The sequence below is a fragment of the Dasypus novemcinctus genome, chromosome 9, assembly GCF_030445035.2.
Source record: "Dasypus novemcinctus isolate mDasNov1 chromosome 9, mDasNov1.1.hap2, whole genome shotgun sequence".
Classification (NCBI taxonomy): Eukaryota; Metazoa; Chordata; class Mammalia; order Cingulata; family Dasypodidae; genus Dasypus; species Dasypus novemcinctus.
In genome coordinates, this window is record NC_080681.1 from 95,406,031 (window position 1) to 95,426,609 (window position 20,579).

The following is a 20,579-nucleotide window of genomic DNA, read 5'->3' on the forward strand; positions in this document are numbered from 1 at the left end:
TTAAACTGCCAGCCTAGACATCTGTAGACAATAACAGCACATTTTACATCAAATCAAAGAGTAACTGAGGAAATGAATTTAGCCTTGCTTTTCTATCCCTGGGTTCTCCTCCATGGACCCAAATTCAGTACAAAGCATCAGACTTGTTCAGAACTTCCAAAGCAATCTTTAATCTCAGCTGGAAGCTAGACCTCACCAGGCCTTTGTGGGACTCCCTGGATAAAGAATGTTCCTGGGCCTGTCCTACTCTGAACAATCTTGATATCAGGAAAGAAGAACAAGACATAAAAAGGGAGTCCCTTTCTATCAATCTCAAATTCCTAGTTTTGAGTATCTCAAAGCATCAATAGCCACTGCTTTGGTGAGGCATGAAAGCTAGGATGGTTCTACTTACTTGAAACTTTCTGGGGCAGTGTTTTCTGATTCATTAAGAAAAATGAGTAAATGTTATAATATATATGAACAACTGCAAGTTCAACAATACAACCTAATAAACAGAAAACCAAAACAGGGTCAAATCATGAGCTTCCTGAATTAAGGAAGAGAGTTGTTTAAAAGGAACCAAATTTTCCATGAAGAGAACATGAGAGAATTAATCAAAGCTCACCTTCAATTTACAATACTGTGTTTCCAGCTTCCCAAGAGTTTCAACATAGCTAGTATGGAAATTCTGGGACATTTTTCCCTGATAAGAAAAGATCGAAATAAAAATATATTAGAGAAAGAGTAACTAAACTATGTTTACCTATGTTATAGTTTCAACTACGTAAATATGTCTGCACGTAGAAAAGAATTGGTTACTCTGAGAAAAGAGAAGTTCATATAACAAATCCCTCGGTCAAATTGTACAGCATGGAGCAGCACTACACGGGCAACAATTCAACAGAGTGAATACAATTGACAGACCTCATGGTCTTGTGCTTCCAGAAATTCTGGTTAAGTTTCTAAGAAAATGTATCCCTGAGGACTCCAACCACTTTAATTGCTTTTCTGAAGGGGGGAATTGAAATAGAATATTGGAAGATAGAATGAGTAAAGAGGAAAGAGACTGGGTTAATAAAGTTTCTCTACACCAGCTCTCTACTGCTGACAGATGTTAAAGTGGGAAAAGCACGAATTTCTAGAGGCAGAGGGTCTGAGTTTGGGCTACAACTTACTAATTTTGACTTTAGTTTCCAGTATAACTTTTCTTTTTAGTTTTAGTTAATAAAAATACCTGTCCACAAGGTTATTTCAAAGATCAAAAGAGACATTTCATGTGAAAAGGGAATCTGTTTAAAGTGTTATTCATCATTATCATTGTTTTCCAGAGACCCCTCCTCCTTGGTGACAGCTGTACTGGGCATACTATCCTCACTGCAGTGTGGGTTCTGAACGCCTCTCACCTCATACAACCTGGCCTCTTTGACACTTGAGCCCAGTTCTTCTACACTGGTATGGATGAGCTGTTGTGTTTCCAGCTGCAATTCCACACTAGGCAGGTCGTTGCCCCACTCTGCTCGCTCCAGTTTCATCTGAAAAGAGAAGACACAAGAAGAGAAAAAAATCATATATATAAACTCACTGCAAAGCTGGCAGGAAAAGAAAATTGTCAGAATCAATGTTTGGGCAAGGGGGTTGGGAGTAGAGAACTGGGCAAAAAGACATCTAAATCATTTCCAGCATTCCTTGACCTCTTACAGGAAAATTATGTCCTAATCAGCCCCCAAAAGCTTGAGGCCAAACCTGACCAACTGTAGCAACACAGGTAGCTTTTTGTTGTCATATTATGGAAATACATTCCTGAACTTATTATTCAGAAAGGAGCCTTCACAGCTGAAACTGCTTAACTTTAGACATTAAGCATTTCTCTTTACAGAATCCCCCTCATTTCACAATCAGAACAGATAAAAGAAATATCTGAAAACATTTAGTTTCATTCATGGTATCAATGACTGGCCAACAGGAGATAATTTTAAAAGTTTGTCATTAGATATATTTCTTTATTGGTACATAGGGAATCCATCATCTGGGAATGGGAAGAATTTAATACAAAATGTTAGGGTTAGAAGGTTAGAAGGATAAGGAGGACAATATCAAATCTGAATCATTAACTTAGAATACATTTGAATAGTGCCCCTTGAAGGTGTGAGACATATCAGTGTTGCTTAAACTTAATGAGTAGAGACCAACAACGAAAAATGAAGAATAAGCTTCTCTGCCAAAAAGGAAATATCAGAAAAGATAATTGACATTTCTAGATTTTGCAATTTTTTCTCACAAGCTCCCAGTTAGAGCAAAATCAGTTGAAAAGAAAAGATTCCCAAAAGCCTTCAAATTAGAAAAGTCTACACTTACACAGTGGGGAATTTTGAGGATTTGAGGTGACACTAACCATTTAAGATTTAAGACGAAGGGGGTTTGGGCCCCAGGCACTATCAGTAATTAAGAGAATCCATACAAGGGGACATCCTGGCTCTCTTAGATAAGCTGTTGGATCTGGTGAACATTAGTGCACTGCACAACCATTTTGGACATATACACACCTGCATCTCTTCTACCCAAGACAGTAGTTCATATACAAATCGGAGATTGCCTTCATCTTCAGAAGAGGAGATAGACACAAGTTCAGCCCGAGTCATGGGCTTTCGGAACCAGGAGGTAGAAGAAGAATGGGTTCCCTTGGTCAAGGGCACTGTCTTCAGATGAGTAGTGGTTAAGGTCGAGGGTGGAACCAATTCAAGTGTAGTAAAATGGCCCTTCCGGTACAGGTTTGTACACTCTAGACGCAAGGTGATCAGCTCATCCTGCAGACGCATGACTCTGCAACGGAAGAAGAGATAGAAGGGACTTAAATCTATAACATACTTTTAAAAAAGAAAATCTTCCCTACCCATTTTATAAGGATGTGGGTGGAAATAAAAGTGATAAATATAAAAAAAAAAAGGTATTTTGAAAAAGAAAGTGTTATATGGATGTAAGGTGGTATTATTAACATCTTCTAGTTCAGAGTCATCTTCAAGGCAAACACCAAATAACAGTGTTAATTGGAGGGAAGAAAAACAATACCTATTTATAAATCTCCTTAGTGGTCTAACAGAATGAGCAATGGATTGGGATTCAAGAAATGTGGGTCCTAGTCTTGGCTCTGTATAAACTAATATGAGACTTTATTTTATTTTTTTTTATGTTTTGCCCATAGTTTTTTTTTTTTTTGTCTTTATTCATTTTTTTAATATTACAATTAAAAAAATATGAGGTCTCCATATACCCCCCACCCCCATCACCCCACTACTCCCCCCGTAGCAACATTCTCCTCCATCATCATGAGACATTCATTGCATTTGGTGAATACATCTCTGAGCATCGGTGCACCTCGTGGTCAATGGTCCACATCATAGCCCACACTCTCCCACGTTCCATCCAGTGGGCCATGGGAGGACCTACAATGTCCGGTAATTGTCCCTGCAGCACCACCCAGGACAACTCCAAGTCCCGAAAACGCCTCCACATCTCATCTCTTCCTCCCATTCCCCACACCCACCAGCCACCATGGCCACTTTCTCCACACCAATGCCACATTTTCTTCGATTGCTAATCACAATAGATCATGAATAGAATATCAGTAAGTCCACTCTAATCCATATTCTATTCCTCCGTCCTGTGGATCTTGGATTGGTTGTGTCCATTTCACATCTATGTCAAGAGGGGGCTTAGATTCCACATGGATGCTGGATGCAATCCTCCTGCTTTCAGTTGTAGGCACTCTTGGTTCCATGGTGTGGTGGTTGACCTTGATCAACTCCATGTTAGCTGAGTGGGGTAAGTCCAATAAACCAGAGTGTAGGAGCTGAAGTCTGTTGAGGCTCGGGGCCTGGCTATCATATGGTCAGTCCAGAGATTCAGGTCCCCTGGGTATATATTAAACCCTAGCACCAACTACAATTCTGGTAAAGTAACAGAAAAGGCTTGTGAAAAGAGATCACATCTGAGTCCAGCTCCATCACACAGAAACACCAACTCCAAAGAAGGGCCAACTGACATGGCACTGAACTCCACCTGCCATAACATGAGACTTTAGACAATCCTCATCCCCTCTCTGGATCTCTCTGTATGTTGGTTCCCTCTAAATTAGTTGTGGTATCACACCCCTGCAGATCACTTGGAAATATGTGGGAGCATTATAAATTGCCACAATGACTGGAGAATCCTAAAAGTACTTAGAGAGTAGGAGTCTACAATTGGGGGAAAGTATCCTTTACCATAAGAATTTTTTTGCCCCAAATACCTATTGTATCTCTACTAAGACAGGTTTTGCTAAGGTCCAAGTTATGATTACGTGCCTGACTTGTTTTTTAAATTGTAGTAACACATATTTAACATAAAATTTCCCATTTAAACCATTTTTAAGTGTACATTTCAGTGGCATTAATTAAAAACATAATGTAGTACCATAACCTCCAACTATTACCAAAACTTTTTCATCACCCCAAATAAAAACTCTGTAATCATTAAGCAATACCTCTTCATTACCCCTTCTCCTGGTAACCTATAACCTATTTTCTCTTTCTACAAATTTGCTTATTCTGGATATTTCATACAATAAATTATACAATATTTGACCTTATGTGCCTTTCTAAATTCACACAGCATAATGCTTTCAATGTTCATCCACTTTGTAGCATATATCAATTCATTCCTTTCTACAGCTGCATAATATTCCATTTTATGTATATACTACAATTTGTTAATCTATTCATCCATGTATGGACATTTGGCTTGTTTCCACCTTTCAGCTATTGTGAATTGTGCTGCTAGGAACATTGATGTAAAAGTAAATTTTTGATTCCTGTATTCAATTCCTTTGGGTCATATGGTAATTCTATATTGAATTTTTCAAGGAACCATCAAAATGCTTTTTGGAGCAGCTACACCACTTTACATTCCCATCAACAACGCATGAGGGAATGCCTGACTCTTGAGCCACGAGTCTCAGCAGTAAGCAAATCCCTCTTTTGCTTCCCTTGTTCCTCACCTAAAAGCCAGTTCTTCTAGTTGGTAGTAATTCTCATCCCGTAGGATTTGGAGATCCACCTGCAGTTGCCTGATGAGACCTTCGCATTCCTGAATGTACATCACGACGTCTGACTCACACTGTACTGGCTGCCCTGATTCCAGGTGAGCAGCATCCTGAGACAGAAAGGAGGAATAAGAGTGGAAAAAATTCCCACTGCTCTCCACCACAAGACTAGGGGAATCAAGGTGCCCACTGCAATTCCAAGAAGTAAGGAAGTAACATAGCTGGATTCCTCAACTGTTAACTTAAACCATTAGAGTTGAGTATAAAATGGGGAAAACACAGGATATAAGAAGTGAGACAAAACAGTCATGGGAAGTGGGTTTGGCTCAACTGATAAAGCATCTGCCTACTACATGGGAAGTCCAGGGTTCAAACCCAGGGCCAACTGACCCATGTGGTGAGCTGGGCCACGCGCAGTGCTGATACGCGCAAAGAGTGCCGTGTCAGGCAGGGGTGTCCCACGCTCAAGAAGTGCCCCATGTAAGGAGAGCCACCCTGCGTGAAAAAAACACAGCCTGCCCAGGAGTGACACAACACACACGGAGAGCTGACGCAGCAAGATGATGCAACAAAAAGAGACACATATTCCTGGTGCCACTGACAAAAATACAAGTGGACACAGAAGAACACACAGTAAATGGACACAGAGAGCAGACAATGCGGGGGGTGGGGGTGGAGAGAAATAAATAAAAAATAAATTAAAAAAAATATAAACCAAAAAAACCCAGTCTTACAGCCTGTAGCGTATTCTTAGCTAGTGTCAGTTTCTCTTCACAGTTCAAAGCACCATTTTGGATTTTGTTTGCAATCTGTAGCAGCAATTCCAGCCTAAAATAAGATAAAAATCATAGTCAAGCCCTGGGCTTAAAGGGCCCTGTGCATAAATGTTAGATCACCCTCAGGCTCTGGACTCACCTCTCTACAGCTGGCCTTAGTGATTTCTCTCGCTCTAGCATCTCAATGATGAGCTTTCCCCACTCTTCTTCCACATTATTAGGGTGATATCCCTGAGGCAATTTAATTCGGCCAAATTCAATCCACACCTAAAAAAGCCAGAGACACTCTTTCAGTCCCCAAACAGTGTCACGCCCTCAGTCTTGGAGTTTTATTTATTCTTTGTATGTCACTTTTTGCTTCATTACCCAGCCATTCAGCAGTTTTCCCCATTGTCTAATAAGACAGAAATAACTGAATATTTAGCATCAGGACTTCACCATGAGGTGAGAGGGGAAAAAACACAACAACATACCACCATTAAAACCATTAAAATGCAGGGACTGCCTGCTCTCAATTCTTCCATTCCTTCTACATTTTCCATAAATCCTCCTGTCCTCTCAATAATCCTCATATTGGAAAGTTTAAATGTCCCTCTCTAGAGTCTCAAATTCTCCAGGAATTAAATTACTTCCAAATTAAAAAGGTTTAAAAAAAAAAAAAAGTTAAAAACACACACATACAAAGAATACAAACAACAACAACAAAAACATGAATGGAAGTCCTTTTTCTTTCTATTTTAAGGAAACAATTTCCCTCTGAGAAGCAGTAAAATTCATTCACAAAGCTCAAGAATTATGAATAAATATATAATATTTTTTCAATAAGTTCTTTAAAAACCACATATGGCTGATATTGCCCCTCGAACCTAAATTTTGACGACCAGGTGAGAATAATGATAAATTTGTCACCCTGAGAGTACTGCTATTAATGCTGGTTGGAATGGGGACACAGGGAAATCTAAGGAAGAAGCAAAAATATTACAAGGCAGAAAACAAGTATCAGCAAAGGATAAACTTCCTTACCTCTAGTAACTTATATAATTCCTCAATTCTTCCTTTTTCTCTCTCTTTGGCCAAAATTTCTGTTTCTTTGAAGTGTATATATTGGTTATAAAGTGCCTACAAAGTTAATTTTTGGAGAATGTATGAATGAATACAAACAACAGGGTCCAAATTTTTTTTACCCGCCCGCCCCCCCCTGCAGCTCTCTGTGTCCATTCGCTGTGCATTCTTCTGTGTCTGTATTTATTTTTATTTATTCCCCCCACCCCCATGGCTTTCTTGCTGTCTGTTCTCTGTGTCCATTCGCTGCACGCTCTTCTTCTGTGTTTTTGCTTGTCTCCCTTTTTGTTGCGTCACCTTGCTGAGTCGGCTCGCTGTGGCACTTGCAGGCCTGCAGCACTCGGTGGTGCTTGGTCGGCACTCTGCGGCGCTTGCGGGTGAGCCTGCCTTCACAAGGAGGCCCCAGGACGGGAACCCAGAGCCTCCCATATGGTAGACAGGAGCCCAACTGATTGAGCCACAGCTGCTTCCCAGGGTCCAAATTTCATACCACCTCACTCAGAAGCCAGCAGTAACAAGCTCTGAGACTTATTCCTTTGAATAAATAAAAATAATTTAAGCATGACTTTACCTTTAATTCAACAGGGTTCTGGGGAAAAGATTTGTCTGACATTAGTATTGTGTGCTGTTTGATCCAGGGAATGAGGGAGTCCACCCGGCTTTGGTATTCTTGCCACCTGGAGTCCACTTCCTATTGCCAGAAGGTAAACATCATACACCCTCTGATTAGCAATATCCAAAATAAGCACAGGGAAAAGTACCTGAAGCTACCCAAACCTCTTCTTCTAACTGCCTTGACAATGCTCAGTTAATACTGAATCTCAGTTTCAAAACACCCCAAAGGCTCTCAGGATGGGAATTCAATTTTCTGACACCTATAAAGGCTACAAACGAAGCTTCTGAATATATTCAGAAAATATATACTTAGTCAAGCTAATTATCTGAGGCTGAGAAACCACTGCCTCAACTTGATTTATAGCTAAGAATGGGAGAGACATTCTTTGCTGGCATTTAGCACTGCATGATCTATGCTGGAGGCTATAAAATTAGTAGTATCAAGACTCATTTTCAAAGTACAAAGTCCATGTGTGATAAAGATGATGTAGATCCAGTTTGCTCTGTATAAATGTGCCTTACATACAATCGGTGATTAAAAAAACATTGTCCAATTAAATAAATCAATACACTCCACCCCAAAAAAATCAACTCGTAAAGTATTTTAGGAAAATGTTCTTTTACCGTAGCATTGATCCCCTCTCCACCCTCAGGGACTTTAGGGAAAGCATCATAAATTGAAGACACATAAGTGATTACAGACTTTTCATCTGGAGATGGCACATCCACATCTGAAAGAGAAATGATACGAAATTTCTTAGTTAGAGCAAAGGAATCTGACCAAAGAAAGAATAGTAAATACATGCAAAAACTTACTCAGGTAAGGTCAACTCTCACCTTCTGCATCCAGTAACCGGGTGACCCCCAGTCTTTCTGCCACTTCAAAAGCCTGTTCCAGATTCTCTCGATTACTTTGGATTTTCACCCTCTCCATATCTACCAGATCAGGCCTGTAAAAGTTCACCAAGGCACATGAAAGGCCACTATCTATATACCAGCAGCATGAGTTTACACATAGAAAACCTTCCAAAAGTTCCCAGAATTGAAAAACACTGAATGAGTTAGAAAGCAAGAGATTTAAATGCACACTAATTGCATTTTTAATTACATGCCAGGAATCCATTGCTCCCTAATTCCAAACTTACACAACAGCAAGTGTGATGGATTTCACAGGAAAAGTATCATAAATAAGCGCAGAGTGAAAATTAAGGTGTGTTTATAACCATTTAAAAACTCAATGATTTCAATCTTTTTTTACTTAAACTTCCTGTTTTCCTTACCTCCTACTCCACTCCAACCACCTGCTGTTCCTCAACCACTCAGAACAAACCCCTATTTCAGGCACTTTGTACTTACTATTTCCCCCAACTGGAACACTCTGACACCAGAGGTGGGCATGGCTCACTCCCTCATGGCTCTGCTCAAATGTGCTCTTCAGATAGGCCATCTCTGACCATCCTGCCCAAAATACTATAGCCCCTTGTCATTCCCTCTTCCTCCATTGCACTTACCACCATATGACAGCATATATTTATTCACTGCCCACTGTAGCAGTTTGATATTATTTATGAATTCCAAAATTAGGTACTGGAGTATGCTTGTAAACTGGTCTGTTCCTCTAGGCATATTAAACTGTATTAGATTAAGAGGTTCACTTTTACCTGATTAAATTAAGATTGGGGTTTTGATTCAGTCATGTTAGTAGGACATTGAATTCCCACTCCCTTGGTGAGCAGGGACTCACAGAGAAAATTACAAAAAAGAGGAGAACATTTGAGTTTTGATACTGGAGCCCCAGGAAGTAAATACACAGAGAAGCAGATATATGAGGAAAGAGAGAAGGCTCCATTAGACATGGCAGGGGCCCCAGGGAGAGAGACAAGCCTTATACCAGCCTACAGCTGAGACCAGAAGAAGCTGGGACCACGGAGCCTGAAGAGGAAGGCTGAACCCTTGCAGAGACCAGCAGCCATCTTGCTCCAACACCTGGCAACAGACTTTGGTGAGGGAAGTAATTTACTCTTTATGGCCTTGTGCCTGTTAGCTTCTACCCCAAATAAATACCCTTTATAAAACCCAACAGGTTTCTGGTACTTTGCATCAGTACCCCTTTGGCTAACTGATACACCCACTCTCCCCAATGGAATGTAAGCTTCACGAGATCAAGAACTTTTGCTGCTTTGTTCAATGCTTTTTATGTCCCCAGTGCCTACCAGAAGAGTAGGAGTTCAATAGATACATCTTTTTAAAATGAATAGATGAATCAGAGCCTTGATTCTTAGTTGAGGGGAAAATGGCATTATAACTATTTACAAATAAGAGATGAAAAGAAGTTTCTTCAAGCACAAAATAATGCCATTATATTTACCTGTATCGGTGAATAAGTGCATTGAACATCTTCCCATCACTCCAGCAGGAGGAAAAGTTGGTGCATTTGATCCCTGTGTAACCAGCTGTCACCTTCTGGGTCCAGAGGAGCAGCTTCTCCTTGGCTGACATGTCTCCTGATTCTCCACTTATATAGATGTCAGAGATCTGCCAAAAGAAAGGACATGAATGATTCAGTATAAATAAGATAAAGTCTTTTACCTTTCTCTCCTGCATACATTATGCAGGAGAAGAGGGAAATCAAAGGCTGGCAGCACTTTAGATGGTAACTCCAACATATATTCACCCTCTTTGGTAATAAAAGAAATGCAAATTAAAAACCATGAGAAAGCATTTTTCACCTACCAAATTAGGAAAGATTTTTTAAATGATACTGTTCAGTGCTGGGGAAAATATTTTAAGTTGGGTATTCTCATACACTTCCACTCACTATTGAAAGTATAAATGGATAACTTCTCTAGATGGCGGTTTTGAATCAAAAGTCTTAAAAACTACTTTCATAAAAAATCATGACAAGTATGGACAAATAATTTTATAAAGAATGCTTATCAAAACATGATAAACATAGCAAACAGTTATAAGAGGGACTGATTGGTTACAAATTATTGCACATACATATGACAGAATTCTTTGCAGCTCTTAAAAATGGAGGCTTAGGGAGTGGTTGTGGCTCAAGGGGTTGAAAGCCTGGTCCCATGTGGGAGGTCCCAGGTTCAGTCCCTGGCGCCTCCTAAAAACAAAAACAAACAAGTAAAAAACTGAAAAACACCAACTCAGGAGAGCCAATGTGGCTCAGTGGTTGAGTGCCGGCTTCCAGCACACAAGATCTTGTGTTCAATCACCAGCCCTGGTACCTCAAAAAAAAAACAACACACACACACACATAAAAAAACATGCTTTAGAAAATTTTAATGATACAGGAAACTAGTCACCATATTTTATAAAAAGAAAAATAATACAAATAAAATAGTACATATATAGATAACCCCAATTCTGTATAAAAGATGTACAAAATATGTATTACCTTATATATAATGCATATGTGCATGTATGTATGTGAATGTAAACAACTGGAAAGAAATATACCAAACTAGTAAACACAGTTATCGCTGAGTTTTAGCATGTTACAGGTGATTTTTATATCTTCCAAATTTCATATACCATGTACATTTTTATAATAAGGAAAAAAAACTATTTTAAAAAGTCCTCAAAATCTAGCACAAGATCTTCTTTAAAGAGATGGAGTGTGGGAGAGGAAAAAGTACATGCCTTCAATTTCTCACAGACCTGGGTTCAAAACCCAACTCCACCAATTTTAAGTCTGTACCTCAGTCTGTAAAGTGGGAATAATACCTACTACCTTTTTCAGTCTTTCTATAATAACTCAATGAGATTACACTTTAAAGTATCTAACCCAAACAGAGGGTTATGCCTAACAAATAAGAATTCCCTTCCTTCTTCCTTGTATGAACAAGGGTCTTTTTTCATTTCTTAGTTGGCTAACTCTCATAGCACTGACAGTTTTATCATCATTTAACTAAACATTATTGTGACAGTGTGAATTTTGTGAATCCCAGAAAAAGTTTATGCTCTTAAACTAACCCATTCCTGTGGGTGTGGGGCCCTTTGATTAGATCACCTGATAAGATCATTTTAGGGCTTTTTTTTAGGGGCTATGGGGTTCAATCTACCTAGGAATGTAGTATACGCAAGGCAAACACTTAACCACTGAGCTACACCCACTCATACTTAGGACTTTTGATTGGACTACATCAGTGAGGTATAAGCCGGCTTGGGTCTTTGTCCTTTTGCAGGGTCTGATATAAGCAGAGACACAGAGAGAGACACACACACAGGAAAAGGGAGCTCTGCCATTTTTTTTTTTTTTTAAGATTTATTTATTTATTTAATTCCCCCCCCTCCCCTGGTTGTCTGTTCTTGGTGTCTATTTGCTGCGTCTTGTTTCTTTGTCCGCTTCTGTTGTCGTCAGCGGCGCGGGAAGTGTGGGCGGCGCCATTCCTCGGCTGGCTGCTCTTTCTTTTCACGCTGGGTGGCTTTCCTCACGGGCGCACTCCTTGCGCGTGGGGCTCCCCCACACGGGGGACACCCTTGCGTGGCACGGCACTCCTTGCGCGCATCAGCACTGCGCATGGCCAGCTCCACACGGGTCAAGGAGGCCCAGGGTTTGAACCGCGGACCTCCCATATGGTAGACGGACGCCCTAACCACTGGGCCAAAGTCCGTTTCCCAGCTCTGCCATTTTTGATCCTACGATGGAGAGAGTAATTGAGGATCGCTAGCAGCCAAAGCCGAAGCACAAAGTCCTCAAGAGTCTGGGCCTATGGAACAGCTCAAGGCTGAAGAGATGAGCCATATGCTTGACAGACCAGAGTTGAACTCAGGAAGAAAGTGGAGCAGTCGAGACTAAGAGTATGCCTGGAAAGAGACAAGCCCTATGCCTGATTGCCCAAAGCTGTGCTCCAGAAGACGGTAGATTCTGGAGGGCAAGGCAGGGACCTCGGCAGAGATTGGTGGTGGCCATCTTGCTTCACTATGTGGCAGGACCGACCCCAGGACCACCGGTAACTGACTTTGATGAGAAAGCATCTTTGGTGATGGTGCTTAGATTTGGACATTTCGCAGCCTCGGCCCTATAAGCTTTCACCCTAAATAAAATTCCCATTATAATAGCCAAACCATTTTTGGTACTTTGCATTGGCAAACTAAGACAGTTATTATGCATTATTGGTTACTATTTCATTTATTTAATCTTATCTCCCCAAGACTTTAGGATTCCTAAGGAGCTGGTACTACATCTTAACAATCAGAACTATCTAAAAATTAACAGCAGCCTCTCACAAGGAAGAGCACTGCATCACTGGAAGTATACAAGCAGAAGCTAGAATGCTGTGGAAGAAATATCCTCCAACACTGAGACTTAGTGACCACGGTTCTTCTGTATATTGTCCATTGCTCCTGGTGTTGCACTGGTCGGTCATATGGTAGACACTTAAAACATGCTCTAATGAAAAATCATTTTCCTTATTAAACAAACAAACAAATAAATACTCTGAGGTAAAACCCACTTAGAACCCAGAGACAGGTTGCTTTTTTTGACAGGAGACTTAATTAACAAATTCAAAGCAGTATGTAAAGTCAAACAAATTTGGGATCTTAACAATGGTTGTCTTTTTTGGAATGGGACTATGAATAATTTTTTTTCCTTTTTACTCTTCTTTTTTTCAGACTTTAAATAATGAGAATATATTACTTTTATAATGAAAAATATAAAATTATCTTTATTAAAAAGAAAAAGCATAAGCCTTAGATTCAGACAGATATGGGTTTACAATAAAGCATTTGTTAGGAAATTAATTTCAGGTAAATTACTTAAGTTCCTTGCATTCCATTTCCCTATATTTAAAATATGGTAACTTTCTCTTGTGGTCATTTAAGGATTAAATAAGGCAAAGTACCTACATTGGTACCTAACGGTGCTTCAATAAATGGGAACACGTGTTTCCTTTCCATAATAATAAAATAGCATACCCAGCACAATTTTTGGTGTTTGGGGCAGACAAGGCTCGGGCATGTCAACAGAAAGCTGTCTTTTAGTCGACTCTATTAGGTGCAGTACTGTGAAGGTCGTAGTTTCCCTGGTGGTCAGTACAAGGGGGCAATCAACAAGAAGATACCTTCAAATCTCAGAATACTAAATTAGAAACTCAATAGAAGGCATTTTAAAATTCGCAAAAACAGGGCCAGGAATTCTAATTAATACTTTATCAAATGTAAAAGAAAGCAGTAAGCTAATAACTATTACTAAGATGTCTGAAGAAAGACTATGTGAACAAGAGTATAGGTAGCCTGCATACAGTCTAGAAAAGAGAAACCAGTAAGTATTGCCTTCAAGACTGTACAGGTGAAATGATGCCCCAATCAGCAAATTTCAGGATCTTATTTTCCTTGACACGTACATTTTTACAGCAGAAATTAGGCTTTCAAACCTTGTTGATGTCAGTTAATAAGATCATTCTGCAAATCTATAATCCACCCCACTACTTCAGTGCTCTGGCTCCATGTTCACCTGATAATCTTCAGATTATTACATGCTTCCCATATAGAGCAATTGATTCAAATACTCTATTACTTGGCAGTTATAATTCATATGTAAATTAATTAATTCACATCAAATCTCTTGCAAGTTAATCACTGTGAATCAACACTGTAAAATTCAATCAACTCCAAGTACAAGGAAAGAGACTGAGCTACTGACATGAAAAGTTGATCATGGTGCCTAGCTATCATCCTGTGAGCCAGCATAAAGAGCCTCTCTCTAACCAATTCTATTCCAGTTCTTAACATTTATACCTGCCTATTTCAATGGTTAAATGCCACCTGTCATTGACATATCCCACAGCACTTTCACTGTAGCTGCTTCACATAAATATAAAGGTAAAACATTGTTCAGAACAGGAAATAGATTTGTGTAATGAGAAATGATGGAACCTGTGCAAGCAGAATGACATCTAAGTATTTGGGCTCATTATCTAAAAAAGGAATTCCAGTTAGTTAATTGACATTGTACATCCAGCACAACCACAGTTAATCTCTCTGATGGCATCTCCTATCTGCCAATCACAGTATCTGTGTATACTGCACTGAAAATGATTACATGAACAGCTTTACTTCAGATTTTCAACACAGCTGTAATGAGACAGAATTGTTTGGATCTCTCAGGGAAAGGAAAATGCCCTGTTTGGATCAAGGCTCTACCTAGACTGTGAACTGGGTGTGAAAAATGGGATTATCATTACAACCATCTCAATAATTATACTTGGCTTTTATCCAACTCTTTATGTAATAATCACATGCAATGTGCACAATGCTGTCCTTTGGGCTATGCAGAAGCTTTTACCTTAATCTTCTAAATGCAGAAATCCAGCTTTAGTTTCAGGGAGCTTTCTCCCTTATTTGGACTTGAAGCAAGGAAGCCATTTGGAGAGAGAGGACTGCCTTAATACCACTCCAGATAGACATGTCTACCCGAATTCTCTTTTAACCCACACTTTTCAAGGCTTAATTCAAAATCATAATGTTTTCCTAATAAGTTATTAATTCAATAAGTATTTGTTGAACATTATCTCATCTGTGCTTAACATTATGCCAAGCACCATGTCACCAAAAAAAGGGCAAACGCCATTTATTCATTCAGTTAACTTTTTTTGAGCAATCACTATATTCGAAGACCTGTGCTCAAGTTCTTGATATATCCAGATAAACACATAGGCTCAGGCCTAAAGCTCAAACACTTTAGTCAGAAAAGCAAGTGATTATACAAAAGGACCAATGCTGTGACAGAGGTAAGCATATAACCCCGAACTGGCAACGCTAGGGAACTTCTCAGAGACAGCAACATCAATGCTGAATTTTAAAATATAAGTAAAAGTCAGATGAAAAGGGGGAAATACAGAATTAAGACATGCTTGCCCTGCAAGTAATTAGTTAAAGACTTGCCATATCTGGCTAAAATAAGGCAACACCAAATATAAGGCAGTCCTAAAATTTCCCAAACAACAACAGATCAATTTAAAAGAAAAGGGAAGTAAAGCTGTATGCCCTCTTCAATATATAAACTTTCAGAAATATATTTAAACATGTACACATATTTAAAACTAAGTATTATACCTAATGTATTAATGTAATATTAGTGCTTTTTCTACCTTTACATTTCATAAAACCATGTCATTCAAACTCTTCACAGGGAGGTGGTGGGGAGTGGGGTATATGGAAACCTTTTATATTTTTAAATGTAACATTTTGTGTGATTATGTATCTTTTAAAAAGACAATAAAAATAAATAAAATGCAGATTATCAACAACAACAAAATACATGAGACGTTTACAACAGCAGATTTGAACAGACAGAAGAATCAGCAAACTAGAAGACAGGACAATCAAAATCATACAGTTGGGGGAAGCAGATGTGACTCAAACATCTGGATGCCTGCCTACCACACAGTTTCAGTTCCTGGTGCCTCCTAGAGAAGACAAGCAAGACAGCAAGCTGGCGTGGTGAGCTGATGCAACAAGATGACGCAACAAGGAGACACAAAGAGGAAACACAATGAGAGACACAATAAAGCAGGGGGCAGAGGTGGTCTTTAAAAAAAAACATAGAAGAACAGATACAGAAAAGAATATTTTAAAAATTGAGCAGTGTCTTTGGGATTTGAACAGCAGCATGAAATGTACAAAGATACACATTATGGTTTTCCAAGAAGAAAAGGAGCAGTAAGAATATTTGAGGAAATAATGGCCAAAAATTTCCCATAAATATTTATGTCCAAGAAATGCAGCATACTACAAACAAAATAAATCTTAATAGACCTACTCTGAAACACACACTAATCAGAATGTCAAGTGCCTAAGTTAAGAGAGTATTCTGAAAGTGGCAAGAGAAAGCAATTCATCACATACAAGGGATCCTCAATAAGACTAAATGCCTACTTCTCATCAGAAAATATGGAGGTAAGAAGGCAGTGGCATGATATATATTTATATATAAGAAAGTGTAAAAGGAAAATTGCCAGCGAAAAATTCTTTATCTGGCAAAAGTGCCCTTCAAAATATACACATACAGAAACTAGGAGAGTAGGTGAACAAAAGATCTGCCCCACAAGAATTCCTAAAGGGAGTTCTGTAGGATGAAAGGAAAAGACAGGAGAGAATGAAGAAATGAAGATACTCAGTAAAGGTAACTAAAAGGGTAAATGCAAAATCCAATAGTACTGTATCTTCAATATACAGCTCTACTTTTAAATTTCTGTAACAGAATCAAGTGAGCAAGAAAAAGGCACTTTTTCCTGATAACAGACACATAGAATATAAAGAGGTAATTTGGGGAAAATAAAAGGGGAAATAGAGGGGAATGGGAGAAAAGAACATGTATACTATTGAAGCTAAGTTGGTATCTTTTCAAATTAGGTTATGGATGTGTGTAATACAAACCCCATGGTAACCACAAAGAAAGTATTTTAAAAATATACAGGAACAAAAATAAGAAAGGGATCAGATAGGCACATCATAAAAGATCAGCTATACAGAAAGAGTTTGCAATAAAGGTAAAGACAGACATAAAAAGATATGACATAAAAACCAAAGAACAAAATGGCTGAAGTACTACTATTTTACAGTAATAACACCGAGTGTTAATGGTTTAAAACCCCAATCAAAAGATACAGATTGGCAGAATGGATAAGAATGGATGATCTAACTATATTTTGTTTATAAGAGACTACTCATTTTAGACCCAAAGAACAAATAGGTTGAAAGTGAAATGATGGAAAAAGATATTCCATGCAAATAGTAACCAAAAAAGAGCTGGAGTAGCTATTACAAATATGGGACAAAATAGACTTTAGGGCAAAAGCTTTACAAGAGACAAAGGACACCATATATTAATAAAAGGGGCAATCCACCTTTCATCCTATCCTAACTATGTAGGCATCTAAACACAGTGCCCCAAAATACATGTGGCAAACAGTGGCAAACCTGAAGGGAGAAATAGACACTTCTACAATAAGAGTTGGAAACTTCAATATCACTCTCACCAATAGATAAACCATCTAGACAGACTATACAGACCACTGTACCCCCAAACAGCAGGATATACATTCTTCTCAAGTGCACATGGATCGTTCTTGAGGATAGACCACAACTTGGGTCACAAAAAAGTCTCAAAAAATTTTAAAAGAGTGAACTTATATAAAGCATCTTCTCTGGCCACAATGGAATGAAGCTGCATATCAATAATAGGCAGAGAACTGGAAAATCCACAAATACATGGAGTTAAAGAACACACTTACAGTTTTTTTCCTTTGACTAGTTAATGTGGTGTATTATATTAATTGGTTTTCTTATGTTGAACCGCCCTTGAATAAAACCCACTTGGTCATGGTATATGATTCACTTAATATGCTGTTGGATTTGATTTGAAAGTATTTCCTTGAGAATTTTTGCATCCACGTTCATTAGAGAGATTGGTCTGTAATTTTCTTTCTTTGTAGTATCTTTATCAAGCTTTGGTATTAGTGGGATGCTGGATTCATTAAATGTGTTGAGTAATTTTCCCTCCTTTTCAATTTTTTAGCAGAGTTTAAACAGGATTGGTATTCTTCTCAAATGTTGGGTAGAATTCATCTGTGAAGCCATCTGGTCCTAGATTTTTTGTTGTTAGGAGATTTTTTTATGACTGACACAATCTCTTTACTTGTGATTGTTTTGTTAAGTTTCTGTATTTCTCATAGAGTCAATGTAGGTTGGTTGTGTATTTACAGGAATTTGTTCATTTCGTCTAGGTTGTATAATTTATTCACATATATATTCTCCTAATATCCTCTTCTATGATCCTTTTTATTTCTGTGGGGGCAGTCATAATATCTCTCTTTCATTCTTCATTTTATTTATTGGCATCTTCTCTCTTTTTCTTTGTTAGTCTAGCTAAGGGTTTCTCAAGTTTATTAATCTTCTCAAAGAACCAGCTTCTGGTTTAGTGATTTTCTCTCAATTTCATTTAATTCTGCTTTAATCTTTATTTCTTTCCTTCTGCTTGCTTTAGGAAAGGTTTGCTGTTCTTTTTCTACTTTCTCCAGGTGTTCACTTAGGACTTTGATTTTAGTGCTTTCCTTTTTTGTAATATAGGCACTTAGGGCTATAAATTTCATTCTCAGCACTGCCTTTACTGTATCCCATGAGTTTTGATAAGTTCCTTCTTCTCAAGATATCTACTAATTTCTCTTGCAATTTCTTCTTCGATAAGTATGTTGTTTAGCCTCCATATATTTGTGAAACTTCCCCTTTCCAACCTATTATTGATTTCCAGCTTAATCTCACTATGATCAGAGAAGGTGCTTTGTGTAATTTCAGTCTCCTTAAATTTATTGAAAGCTGTTTTATGACCCAACATGTGGTCTATACTGGAGAAAGATTCATGAGCACTTGAGAAGAATGTATAACCTGATGATTTTGGGTGCTGTGTTCTGTATATGTCTATTAGGTCTAGCTCATTTATCATATTGTTCAAGTTCTCCATTTCCTTGTTGATCTTCTGTGGTTCTATCTATTGATGTGAGTGGTATGTTGAAGACTCCCACTATTATTGTATAAATGCCTATTTCTCAATTTTGCCAGAGTTTGCCTCATGTATTTTGGGGCACCCTGGTTAGGTGCATAGATATTTATGACTGTTACTTTTTCCTGGTGTTTTGTCCCTTTTATTAATACAAGCTGGCCTTCTGAATCGCATCCCTTCTTTTTCTTCTTTTTTTTTTTTTTGCATTTAAAGAAATTTTGTCTGACACCAATATAGCTACCCATGCTCTCTTTTGGTCTTTTGGTAAATATTTGCATGAAATATCTTTTTCCAACCTTTCACTTTCAGTCTATTTGTACCCTTAGTTCTAAGGGGAGTCTCCCTGCAGACCGCATATGGATGGCTCATGTTTTCTTATCCATTCTGTAAGTTTGTGTCTTTTGACTGGGGAGTTTAATCCATTAACATTCAATGTTATTACTGTAAAGGCATTACTTCAATCATTTTATCCTTTGGCTTTCATATGTCATACCTTATTTATGTCTGTCTTTTTACCCTTTTGGTTAACCTTTCTGATAGTCTTCACTTCTGTACTCTCCTCTAAGTCTCTCTCTCTCTTCTCTTTTCTTCTGGCTGCAGAACTCCCTTTAGTATTTCTTGAAGAGATGGATGCTTGTTTACAAACTCTTAGTTTCTGTTTACCTGTGAATATTTTAAGCTCACCATCATATTTGATGGACAGTTTTTCCAGATAAAGAATTCTTGGCTGGCAGTTTTTCTTTCTGTACCTTAATTATATCATACCATTGCCTTCTCACCTCCATGGTTCCTGAAGACAAATCCATATCTTATTGGACGTACCTTGTACGTGATGTTTCAATTCTCTCTTGCTGCTTTCAGAACTTTATCTTCGGCATTTGGCATTCTGAATATTATGTGTCTTAGTGTAGGTCTATTTAGATTTAGTCTAACTGGAGTACACTGTACTTCCTGGGCATGTATATTCGTGTCTTTCAAAAGCATTGGGAAATTTTCAACCATTGTTTCCTCAAATAATTTTTCTGCCCCTTTTCCCTTTTCTTAGCCTTGTGGAATTCCCACATGTATGTTGGTGCACTTCATGCTATCATTTAACTCCCTGAGCTCCTGTTCAATTTTTTCCATTCTTTTCTCTCTCTGTTCTTCTCTTTTCAATTTTAGTTATTCCGTCCTCAACATCACTGATTCTTTCTTCCATGATTTCAAATCTTGTTGTATTTGCCTCTACTGTATTTTTAATTTCACATATCGTGTCTTTTATTACCACAAGCTGTTATTTTTCTATCCAAGATTTCAGATTTTTCTTTGTGCTCACCCAGTTTCTTCCTAAGTCTTTTATTTCTTTAGCCATGTGTCCTTCAATTCCATGATTTGATTTAGGAGATTTGTATGAACCTCACTGATCAACTATTTCAAGTCCTGTATCGTATATGGAGCTTTGATTTGTTTCTTTGCCTGAGTCAATCTTCCTTTTTCTTGGTATGGTTTGTAATTTTTTGCTGATATCTAGGCATCTGAAGATGTTGAGTTTAGTCTGATGTTCAGT

The 20,579-nt window shown here is 38.3% G+C and overlaps 1 protein-coding gene across 3 annotated transcripts in view; it reads right to left on the reverse strand.

The window, feature by feature from the left end:
- Positions 1-20,579, reverse strand: part of MACF1 (microtubule actin crosslinking factor 1) — a 385,648-nt gene that overhangs the window by 182,082 nt on the left and 182,987 nt on the right. For all 3 annotated transcript variants that reach the window (XM_058303848.2, XM_058303845.2, XM_058303843.2), the window contains 11 exons: positions 9,881-10,047; positions 8,350-8,462; positions 8,137-8,243; positions 7,469-7,588; positions 6,859-6,954; positions 5,975-6,102; positions 5,794-5,887; positions 5,015-5,169; positions 2,526-2,802; positions 1,386-1,514; positions 608-685 (listed from right to left, as the gene is read on the reverse strand). In XM_058303848.2, the coding sequence (XP_058159831.1) occupies positions 608-685; positions 1,386-1,514; positions 2,526-2,802; positions 5,015-5,169; positions 5,794-5,887; positions 5,975-6,102; positions 6,859-6,954; positions 7,469-7,588; positions 8,137-8,243; positions 8,350-8,462; positions 9,881-10,047 (1,464 nt within the window). The remainder of the gene's footprint in view (positions 1-607; positions 686-1,385; positions 1,515-2,525; positions 2,803-5,014; positions 5,170-5,793; positions 5,888-5,974; positions 6,103-6,858; positions 6,955-7,468; positions 7,589-8,136; positions 8,244-8,349; positions 8,463-9,880; positions 10,048-20,579) is intronic.